We start from the raw sequence: 12,552 nt of genomic DNA, 5'->3' as shown, positions 1-12,552 counted from the left end.
GTTTACATTTTTATATTTAAAAATGTTCGTTAAACGGAAAAAAACTTCGTTAAAATTTTGAATTATGTAAAAAAAAGCTCTGAAATAAAATTGGTATGAACAGTATATCAACTAAGTTTTTTGTCTATCTTTTTTAAGAGAATTTTGTTTTTTATTCATACATAATATTAAAAAAAAAAAAACAGGTAAAAAGTAAATTTATGTTTTCCAATTAAAAATATAAATTGTGTAAAATGGTAAAACCAAGAAAAAAATAATTAAATACAAATTTTGGTGCATTTGTTGTTGCATTTTATTATTTTCCATCATAATTTGCACTTCAATAAAGTATTTCGCATATTGAGAATTCCGGTTAAATTCGTTGGGATTTCAAATTATTTTTTAATACCTTTTTGGAATTTATTCTTTTATTGTTAAAAGGACGAGATTTAAGTATTTTTCGATTGTAATTTGCTAAAATCATATACTCTTTGTGTGAAAATGTGATGTTATTTGCCTTAAAAATGTTTAAAGGATAATAATAAGACAATTTCGATATAAAAAATTAGTTTGGATTTCTAGAAAAATATAAAACAATGAAGTATAATTATGAGATGTTTAATCAATAACATTAAAAAATATAAAATAGAATAATTGATGAAATGATCCAAAGAATTATTAGAAAAAATGCACTGAGTGGTGCTTCAAAATCTTGAACTGCCAAAGGGAGGCAACTCGTATCCAAGAAAAACCATTGGACTCTTGATTTAGCTTCTCCAAAATCCATATACGAACTAGGAGGAACATTATGTTTAAATTTGTACCTCTAAACAGACCTTTGAATGCTTGGAACCAATGTAAAGTAAAGTGTCGTGTAGTACAGGAAAAATACCTAATTTAGATATTTTAAAATATAGGTGTTTATCATACCCCAAAGGTCAACAAAAACAATATTTTTTAGCTAATACATACACTTATAAATATTTAGAACCCAAATCAAGAATAACTATCCAGATCCTAATATGCCTACCATATCTTATTAATAAAATAAAGCATTTAAAATATGAGGTTGAAAATCACGATTTTAGCATGTAATAGTTCAATAGTGGTATATGATATATATAAACAAAGTAAATTTATAAAGTAGACTCATTTGAACAGCTGACTATTTTTTTAAACTTGCTATTTGTGGACTTACTTGTCAAAAATGTTTATGTTGCCATATTTCTTTTTATTTTACAAATTTTGTACAAATTTCTGAGTAATTTGTTGTATTTAATATGAAAAAGTGTATTTTAAGTGTATAATATTTTTAAAAATGTTCTAATTTTTAAAAAATAAAGAAAACTCTGTGACTTTTAATATAAATAACAACATATTTTTGGAAAGTACAACAATAATGCCATATTTTCCATTAATTATTGGTTCATTTTTGTAAACAAAATTTTGACAAGTTAGTATTTCGAACAAAAACAAATTGCCTGTGGTTTTTGTAGACGTTTGTTGTACAACAACTCGTGTCGTTACTTTATTAATTTACTTTGTATATAAATATATATGATGAAAACTTTGCAGATTAAAAAAAATTTAAGCCGCCGATAAAAATTTCGTGTCAGGCGTCGCTGCCATTCACTTTTGTCGGCGCAGGTCTTTGGTGGGAAATAGAGTTTTTTGCATTGAAGGAAATCTGTTTAGTATCGTATTGTCTGCAGTTTTTGTGTTGTTTGTTATAATAATATAATATTAATGAAGTAATAGCAATTGTTAGAATACTTAAAATTCAAACAAAAAACTATAAGAATTGTTATATCTAATAGTTCTACCTTTTAGATAAACTCAGGATAATATTATCCTAGTGATAAATGCTTACAGCAGAGCTCTCGTATACATAAAATATTTACATATATATACATACATTGGTAATAAAAAATTTAATAAAAATCAATTGTATTTTTTTATTAATAAATATACAATTGAATAATGATTAAGTGCGTGTGTATTTATGCGAACAATAATTGAAATAATCAGATTATAAAAGAACCAATTAAGAAATTGCATTTTATTGTTCGTTAAAGGAGTGGTACGTGTGTAATTCTATTAAAATGTCTGGAAATTGTTTGGGTGGTGCTGAGATGTCTCTTCCCGCTGAGATAAGAGAAAAGTTAGCTGAACTTGATTTGGAATTATCAGAAGGTAAAACAAGGTTTTACGATATACAAAAAAATAATAAATTATATAAATTCCTCTAAATAAATAAAATGTAAATAAATTAAAAACTCATTGATGGCAACTTAATTCCTTAGGGAAGTGAATATTAGAGAGATTTAAAAATAATATACAGTGGCTCAAATGGAAAACCGGGCATGGCTCTTATTAACTTTAAAACATATAAGAAATACTTACATTAAAATAATTTTTTGTTTTTCAAATTTTAACTAGTTTTTAATTTTTTAGTTTTCCTATTAGCCTCATTGATATTAATTTGCAAATATGTGAAAGTTAAATTTTGAAATTTATTATCCCAGACAAAAACCATTAGCATAAACATAGTTCGGTTTTAATGCTAACACGCCACCGTTAGGGTGTTTTGGATAAAGTGACAGCATTGTAAATAAAATTTGGATGCAAATGAACCACTAACGACGAAAACAGTTGACAACCTTCCACATTATCCAAAAATTTAAGCCATTCTTAAATTTCATGCAAATTATGCATTCGATTTATCTTAATTTTTCAAGGATGAATAAGAGTTTCTAAGGAAGATCGGAGATTTTTGATACAAAAATCAAGTATCCGCTCATTAAATAGTTCGTACTATAACAAATGTTTATAAACCGGTTTGTTTTAACCAAAAGTTGGCAATTTCTAAATAACCGGTTTCTCAAAAAATTTTTAAAATAAAGTTTGCCCGAACACAAATTGTTTATGTAATTTGCGGAAGTACAGTAGAGTGCTCCAAAAAAAACAAAGTTTCGAATTTTATTAAATAAGTCGTGGTCAATAGGATTACGTTAACTGGTGCCGCAAGGGCTCTGAAGTTTGAAGATGCATTTACAAGGGGAAAATATGCAATTTTTTCAGTTTTCACAAAAGTTTTGTCATTAAACAATTTGTTTTGCATTTTGTTGTCATAGAATCATAATGTAAACAAAATTAGCGTTACAAAAAGATAAAAAACACAAAAATTGGTTGAAAAATGTAAAATTTATTAAAAATTCCCCAGGCCATTATCGTGTCTCAGAGCACTTGAATTCGAAATGTGATAAAAAAATAAACATATTTTTGAAAATATTCTAATAAAACAATTGTATTACTTAAAATACATCTGTAGTTACTTGAATATGAGTTTTTGTCCTTATAGAATAACGTAAACCTGTTCTCAGCTATGTTCGAAAAATGTTGATATTTTTAACGGTCGTTTCAAAATTCAAATTTTAGTTTTTTTGATACTTTGTTAAACAAATTTCAATATTTTTGGGAGAACTCATAGGGATTTATGAACAACAGATTAGGGAATAAAACAGTAAAAAAATTAGGTCAATACCTCTTATAGTTTGCCTGTACCCGCAATTTGTAATATTTATGTAATATTTTTATGTAATATTTTGCAAAATTAGCCTTTTTATTATATAAAGAGTTTCATGTAATTTGGACGCCATTGACCCATAAACTATAAAGGTCAAATTTTGTAATATTTGCAATTTTTGATGGAAACTAGTCGAAATTGTTTCTATTTTTAGGTAGATTATCATAAAACTTATGAAATTTGTTTATTAACAACCGATATTTGCAATAACAGCGAAAAAAATAAATTAACCCTTAAACGGCCTTGGGGCCAAAATGACTCCGATGTTTTAAAAACATGCCAATTTGGATATATAATTTAATAAAACCCGTTTGCAATCCCATTAATGCAGCGTTGGTTGCGTTGCCTTAGGTCCATGGTCTAGCCAACCCTTTTCATTTAATTCACCAAATTCTTACACCTTCTTGGAGGAATAACTGTTGATATGTTTTATTTCAGTTATCTTTCTCTTTACATGGGTACACAAATTATCGATCGACATTAAATTGGAACTCTGGGCAGACGTTTCTTCGGATCTTATGTAGGCCATTGTTTTATTTCATGTCCTAAATCGGTGGAATATCATCAGATACATTCGGCAATATAATTTGCATACGAATTTTATTATATTACGATGCTTACATGATAGATTCTATATGGGTATATCATAGAACGAAAAGTGTCAAAATAACGTATTACTAAAACAGCAGTATTTTTGAATATTTTTGGAATATTCTTTGAGTTTGGAGGATTTCTTAAATAAAAACAAGAAATTTTTCTACAAAATAAATTAATTTTGAAACTGTCTGCTCAAATAGCAATGTCCCAATTTTCAAAACGGTTTTAACATACTCTAACGTTGTTTTTACATCCTTGTTTTCAATAATACTACATTACTTGATCTGTAAACATATGAAATGTTTTCTCATAGTCACCTGGATATAGGTTAGGTTGATACGAGTATGTATACTACATCAAATCCGAAAAAATACACCTAGACCACAATCGGGCCTGTTGTGCGCTCCTTATCATGAGAAAAAAGGGAACTGAATGAATTATATTTCTCTGTTCTGAAACTCAGTTTCCTGAACATAATTTCTAAGAATCTTCCAATCAGTGTTAGTCAGGAATGTTATTTGGACCAGAGTTTCACTATCCTCTCCACATGCTCTACATACGTCTGAATTCGCTCGTCCAATTATGCATAAATGTATGTGCTCGTGTCCACTCAGAATACGTAGTATCATACTAACTTCAGACTCATTTTGAGGAGATTTTTCGTCATTCTACCCACTGTTTCATTATTCCAAGAGGTCTAATGGGAATCTCTCACCCATATTATTAGTTCAGCTTTTGATGTTTTTGTAGTTAAAGTTTTTTATTTAAGTAAAAAATATTAGACAAACAAAACGATATAATTCATTTCTACTAGATTAAATACAAAAGTGCAATATATAAAAAATAATGGAAACAAACATAACACAAATAACTTAAACACTTCCCCTTGTTATGAGATTTTTAACATTTTTGAAGTCCCGATTTCTGTTAGAGATACTTAAGTCTTTGAGGTTGCAATGGTTTCGTCATCATATATGCAAGTTGTTCTTGAGTAGCAATTTGTTTGACTTCTAGTTTTCTTTCGTTTCGTTTAAGAGCAATGTGTTTTGTTCTTCGATGGTATTCGGGATTTTGTGCTAATCTAACAGCGGCTGAATTGTCAACATGCAAAATAGGAATTTGATTATATCCAATAGTTCCAGTAAATAAACGACTTAACCACATTATTTCTTTTGTTGCTTCAGTTGCTGCAACTACCTCAGCTTCTGTTGTAGACGTGTTTGTCTTTGACTTAGCCATGACACTGCTCCTTCCGAAAATTTAATAACAATTCCGGATGTTGATCTTCCAAAGTCTGCATCGCTATAGCACTCTAATTTGGGATTTTCACTAATATTAAAGCTTATTCCTTAATCGAGAGTCACGGCAATATATCTGAACACTCTTTTAACAAGTACTATACCTGCATGTGATGGATTTTCTAAGGTTCAGGAAAAAATCCAATGTTGTATGCTAAATCAGGTCTAGTTCCAAGCATCAACTTTTTGGCATAGGCTTTTTGACTTATTGTTAATTTTGCTTTGTTTCTGTTTATTTCAAGTAAGAAGTATATTGCATTTTTCGAAGCAATCTCAAACTCTTTCTTCAATTCATTTAAAAACTTATTGAAATCATTCACATTAGAAGCGGCTACTAGTCCATTGTCAACATAGAGTGTGAGTATAATTTTGTTGATATTCTCTTCTCGCATATACAAGCATAGATCTGATTCGCAGGACTTAAAGCCTAGTTTCAAAAGATAATTTCCGAATCTTCGGTTCCAACATCAAGGAGCTTGCTTAAGTTCGTATAGACTCCGTTTTAATCTGCAAACTTTTCGCTTCCATCCTCGAAAGCCTTCTGGTTGTTTCATAAAAATTATTTCATCTAGTTCTTCATATAAGAATGCTATTGAAACATCGAATTGAGAAGGATACATATTTTGGCTTGCTGCTATACTTAAGACTGCTCTAATTGTAGCCATTATTGCAACAGGACTAAATGTCTAAATCCTTTTATGACCAATCTTGCTTTAAACTTGTCAATACTTCCATCTGGATTCATCTTTACTTTATAAACCCACTTAGAGGGAACTACCTTTGCATCCTTCGGTAGATTCTCCATTAGGTTAGGTATTTAGAGTGGATATACACCGTAAAAACGGTGTATATCCACTCGGAGACCATAAGGTCCATTGTGATTCCCTTCAAGAAGTGAAGATTCAAAACAGAGAAGCCAAAAAAAAAACAACTTCCACAACACAAGAATGAAAGAAAATAGAAAATAAAATAGGTAGAGAGTGGAGATTCAAAAACAGAGAGGCCAAAAAACGCTACCACAACACAAAAATGAAAGAAAATGGTAAAGAGGCCATATTAATAGATAATTAAATAACAGGCAAGTAAATAATTATATATAAATATATAAATAAATCCTTGTCCCCCTATAAAGCCAAGTTCAAGAAGTGACTCCCTTGAATTCCCATGTAACCTATTCCCTAGCCATTCAACGGAGTAGTGTCCAGTTAGAATACCTATCAGAACTCTTAGACTGCGTCTGTCCAGTCCTATAAGTATTTTGGTAGCACCCATATCAAGTTTTGGCCATAGGGCCTTTGATATTTTGCAATCCAATCTACTATTCCAGGACTGGTTAATGATATCACGTATTCTTTCAAATATCAACCTATTATAGTGACAAATGAGTGGTTTAACCATCCTTTCCCTGTCATCTATATCAAGGTTCGAACCTAATCTGGCTAGTTCGTCCGCAACCTCATTACCATGCACATTACAGTGCCCTGGCACCCAACACAATCTAATGACAAACAGTCTCATAATGTCCCTAAGGGCATTTCTGCAATCTACAACTAGGTGCGAGTGTACCGTGTGACAATCCAATGCTCTAAGAGCAGCTTGACTATCAACATAAATTGTCACAACCGACCCCGGAACGATATGATTCCGAATCAGTTCCGTCGCTTTCCAGATCGCTAGGATCTCTGCTTGGAAGACACTACATTCGTCAGGGAGTCTGAATGACCGTTTTATGTTGATATCAGCGATATAGACACCGGCACCCGTGCCGGTATCCATCTTGGACCCGTCAGTGAAAACTGCACACCCTCCAAACAGTCTATCGGATACAAGCCAATCATCCCTAGTTGGAAATTCTATCAAAGGTGTTTCCCCGAAGTCTAGAGTCGTAATATCATAATTCGTAATTCCGTGAAGGGAATTACCCTGATCAAGCAGACCTACTTCGTACAAAATTTTTGTATGATTGTCGCGCGAGGGTTTCACTAACGAAGACTCGTAGAGTCTTAGTAGATTCCTAGCCGCCACACCCGCTACAAAATGTTCTATAGGTGACAGGTTCAGAATGATGTCCAATGCCGCTTGCGGAGTACTTCTAATGGCACCAGTAATGCCAATGGAGGAACACCTTTGAGCTTTATTGAGCAACTTCCTGTAACTGTCCTTTCTCAATGTCTCCCACCAGACAATGCAACCATAAGTTAGAATAGGCCTGACAACCGATGTGTAAATCCAATTTACCATATCTGTTTGCAGACCCCAATTCTTCCCTATGGAATTCTTGCGTGTGTAGTAGGCATTGAGACCCTTTTTCATTCTTTCCTGAGTATGTTCCTTCCATGACAGCTTGCTATCAAGGAAGATCCCTAAATACTTAGCTCCTCTAGATAAACCTAATTCGACGCCATCTAACTTTGGCAATCTGAAATTGTCTACCTTATACCTTCTGGTAAATAGTACCAGTTCCGTTTTACAAGGATTAACACCCAGTCCCTTATCTTTCGCCCATAGCGAGAGTTCACCTAATGCAGTCTCCATGATGTCACTGATCGTGGATAGAAATTTTCCTTTGACCAGTATCACCAAGTCGTCCGCATAGGCAACTATCTTCCTACCCTTAGATTCAAATAGCCTTAGGATACCGTTAACCGCTAGTAGCCACAGAAGGGGAGATAAAACACCTCCCTGTGGTGTCCCCCTGGTAACCCTTCTAATGCAATGATCCCCTAGGGTCGAGTTAATAATTCTACTGCTAAGCATACAGACTATCCAACTCACCAGGAAGTCCTGAACTCCGAGCCCTATAAGCGAATCTCTAATAGCCTCAATCCTTATATTATTGAAGGCTCCCTCAATGTCCAAAAACGCAGCCAGAGTATAATACTTATTCTTCAAGCAGTGCTCAAAACAACTTACCACCTCATGCAGTGCACTCTCAACAGATTTACCCTTAAGGTAGGCATCAGATCTATCAGTCTCTCAAGTGTCTTCAAAAGAAAAGAAGACAGGCTGATAGGTCTAAAATCCTTTGACTTTGAGTGGCTTACCTTACCGGCCTTGGGTATGAAAATAACCCTAACCTCCCTCCACCTCTTTGGTAAATACCTACTACCAAGGCATCTCTTAAAAATCTTCATCAGAAGAGATATAGCGTCCTGAGGCAAGTTTTTTAGTAGAGCTGGAAATATACCATCCGGCCCCGGTGACTTGAAGGGGTCGAATGAATTAACCGCCCATACTAACTTTTCCCTAGTGACTATCTCCTCTATGCAACTGTAGGTGCTACTTGGCGCAACAGACTCGAAGTCCTGTTGGTCGTCAACCACATTTTCAGTTGCAAGACAACCCGGAAAATGTGTTTCCATTAGCAGAGCTAGGGTCTCAGAGCTAGACTCAGTCCATGAGTTATCACTCCTTTGGATATACCCTATGACCCTTGGGTCCTTAGATAAAATCCGTCGGAATCTTGATAACTCGTTGACATTGTCTATGGATTCACAGTACTGGGACCATGAAATCCTTTTAGCCCTTTTGAGATCAGCCTTATACTTATTGAAACACATTTAATAGTTGTTCCAGTCAATTGCTCGACCTGTAAGCTTGGCCCTATTGAACAATTTCCTAACAGTCGACCTTTGAAGTCTAAGTTCCTTGGTCCACCACTTAGGTTGCTCTCTTTTGCCCGGGAAAGTAACCGGACAAGATAGCTCATAGCTTCCCTTAAGTAGGTCTGTGAACTCGTTCACAACCCCCTCTAAATCAGTTGGCAACAAATCGCACAAGGCCCGTTGTGCCAATACAGACTCTACCCTATCATTAAAGGTTCCCCAATTTGTTTTCCTAGGATCCCTAAAAGGTGGACTCCTAGCCAAGACAAAATCCAGTGTGAAGGTAATGCGACTATGGTCCGAGAATGAACAGTCCGTTGCAACCTTCCAATCCATAACAAGATCTTCTAAACGGTTAATTAAAGTTAAATCTATAACTGCCTCCCTATCCTTGTTCCTGAACGTCGGCGTATCGCCCTTGTTACAGATGATGAGATTATTATCAGTTCTAAAGTCAAATATTAACTCACCTCTTTTGTTGATATCCTTGCTGCCCCATTGGCAATGATGAGCATTAGCATAGATTCTCCATTACAAGGTTTTGTTTTCTTGAAGAAATTTTATTTCGGATAGCATCGCATCTTTCCATCGTGAGCACTGTGAACTTGTAATGGCATCTTTGTACGTGAGTGGTATTTTTATTCCATTCATCAATTCTTCAGAGATCATAACGTAATCATTATATTTTGAATTGAAAATTAATGTTCTATCTCTTAAACGCTTCACCATCGGTTCACATTCTTTATAATATTGTAGCGATCTCTTTTTAGAATTACTTGGTTGTATTTAACTATCTTCAATTTCTTCTGTTTGACTGTCTTCATATTGAAATTCATCTAAAGAATCATAATGCGATTGATTATCTCCATTAACTTCATTTCGTATTTCATCTTGAGAATCATCATTTTCTTGTATTTACTGCCCATCTTCTTCCTTTTTTGACTTGGTATATGAGCAAAGCATTCACATCCAATAACACGTAAATGTTGTATTCTGGGTTTCTTGCCAAGCCATAGGTTAGGTTAGGTTAGCAGGCTGTACCTTGCTGTTCGCATTAGGGGCACACTTGGTCCACGTTGTGATCCCTTTGTGATACCTGAAAAGAGAAAGAAAATAGTCGGCGTATTATAACACTTCGACTCAACTACTCTGGTTTCCTATACAAACCATTTAGGTGCACGAATAAAGGAGCCTCAGATTGATCCGTTAAGTCATGCATGACATTTGCTCCTAACAGATTCAGTCTATTTTCCGCTAGGGCAGGACACTGACCTATCTTCCTCTTTATCTAGACAGCTCCTGCAGAAGTCATTACTAGGAAGGTCTTGTCTTCTAGCATGAAGCCCAAAAGGCCACTGCGATCAAGTCACCACTGCGATCAAGTTCCATAGATTTGCTCTCGGAAATTGAATAAGGATTCGTGATCTACGTGGGTCATACGACGGCCACATGATCCTCGCCAGTCTACAGGTAGCCTCAGTCGACCATCTGTGTTGCGCAAGCTCGTGGAGTTTTTCACGAATCGAGCGTTTGCAGCTTGAAAGCGGAATGCCAACAAAATTGTCGGTGCACTCTGTTGCTAGTGAGGAACCCACTTTAGCAAGAGAGTATTACCAGGTATCTGTCGATGAGCTGGAATCCAATACAGTCCCACTGTGGAATGTTTCGGCATCTCGTTTAGAGATGCCCAGCAATCTAGGACCAGGTGTGATGTTGTATAGACACCACTTATAGCCCTTAGGGTAGCCTGACTGTCGGTATAAATTTGAATATCTTCCTGATATATTCGATAGAACCTGAGGCAATTTACTGCCCGTTTTATGGCTGATAGTTCAGCCTGAAGTACGCTACATTGGTCAGGAAGTTTGAAAGAGACTTCCGTTCCAGTGCGTGCAATATAGAAGCCACCGTCACCGCCACCGTCTCTCGATTTAGAGCCATCGGTGAAGACCTGATACGAACCGTCACGGAGGATAGATTCCTTCTCATTTGGGTCGTGTTGAATCGACACAGAAAAGCTTTTATCAAAAGATGGTTTGGGGTGCAGTAATCAATGTTTCCTGGAATTGCTCCTAGGAAGTTGATTATGGTAGAGTGGCCTAACTTAGTCATATGCCACTTACCGATTGTACTAAGTCTAATCGCTGAGTTGAGGGCAACCTTCTGAGCCATTAGATCAACAGGTAACTAATTCATCATGATAAAGAGAGCTTTTGATGGAGTGGTACGAAGGGCACCTGTAATCATTAGCGACGTGGGTATCCAATTGTAGGGATTTCCACCATACGAGTGCACCATACAGTAGTATGGGCTTAACTACCATGTCGAAGAGCCATTTGGTATTCTTAGGATTAATGCCCCAGGATTTACTTATTGCTCTTCTACATGAGTATAGGGCCGCAGACGCTTAGTTCACTCTGGCTTGAGTGTTCAAATGCCATGATAGTTTTGAATCCAGGATGACTCCTAGATATTTTGCACTATCAGATAACTCTAACTCAACCCCATTTAAGCGAGGGAGAGTGAAAGTGGGTAACTTGTATTTCCTGGTGAAAAGAACAAGTTCCGTTTTGGCTGGATTTACACTTAGTGCACTATTTTTACTCCAAGTACTGAGTGATCTAAGAGCAGATTCCATTCTGTGCGATATAGTGTACAGATACTTTCCAGATACTACGACAGACACGTCGATTGCATACGCAATGACCCCGAATCCCTTGGACCTAAGTTCCATGAGAAGGGGAATCAGTGCAAGGTTCCATAGTAATGGAGACAGAACTCCACCTTGTGGAGTTCCGCGACTAGCTACTTTCGTGACAGTTGCTGCTCCCATTTCCGAGACGATGACCCTTTTAGTCAATAGTCTCTTTATGAAAGCGTGAATAGGCTGGTTTATTCCCAAGCCATGTAGAGCCGATATTATCGACTCAGGGTGTACATTATTAAAAGCCCCCTCAATATCAAGGAAGGCAACAAGTGTGTACTCCCCCTGCTCTAGAGTCTTTTCTAAGTGACCCACTAGCGAGTGTAACGCAGTATCAACGGATTTACCTTTCATATAGGCATGTTGCGACGCTGATAAGAGGTCAGGATTGATATTCATTCTCAGATGTATATCAATGATCCTTTCCAGTATTTTAAGAAGAAAGGAGCACAGACTAATTGGTCTGAAGTCCTTTGGCTTCGTGTGAGAGGTCTTTCCTCCCTTCGGGATGAAGACCACTTTGCACTTAGTCCAGGGTTCTGGTATATACGACCATTTGAGGCAGGCAGTATATAACCGAATTAGCCAAGGCATTAGATGGACAGCATTGTGTTGCAAATCCGCAGGTATAATACCATCAGGACCCGGTGATTTAAATGGGTCAAAACTCTTAATTGCCCAGTTGATCCTATCTTCATTTATGGATATTTTGGTATCAGCTGGGAGATTTGAGAGCAGCATGTCAATTCCGCTTTCAGAAGATTGACAGCCTGGAAAATGCGT

General features: G+C 35.6%; 1 protein-coding gene across 3 annotated transcripts in view; it reads left to right on the top strand.

Annotated features, from left to right (window-relative positions):
- The first annotated feature begins 1,634 nt into the window (after positions 1 to 1,634).
- The window catches only part of LOC111684114 (disco-interacting protein 2), a 229,272-nt gene continuing 218,354 nt past the window's right edge, over positions 1,635 to 12,552 (top strand). For 2 of the 3 annotated variants that reach the window (XM_046952777.1, XM_046952775.1), the window contains exon 1: positions 1,635 to 2,172. In XM_046952777.1, the coding sequence (XP_046808733.1) occupies positions 2,082 to 2,172 (91 nt within the window). In that variant the 5' untranslated portion in view covers positions 1,635 to 2,081. The remainder of the gene's footprint in view (positions 2,173 to 12,552) is intronic. The other variant, XM_046952776.1, reaches the window with a different exon arrangement.

The sequence above is a fragment of the Lucilia cuprina genome, chromosome 5 (genome assembly GCF_022045245.1).
Source record: "Lucilia cuprina isolate Lc7/37 chromosome 5, ASM2204524v1, whole genome shotgun sequence".
In the NCBI taxonomy this organism is placed as follows: domain Eukaryota; kingdom Metazoa; phylum Arthropoda; class Insecta; order Diptera; family Calliphoridae; genus Lucilia; species Lucilia cuprina.
This window is presented reverse-complemented; position numbering and strand designations above follow the sequence as displayed.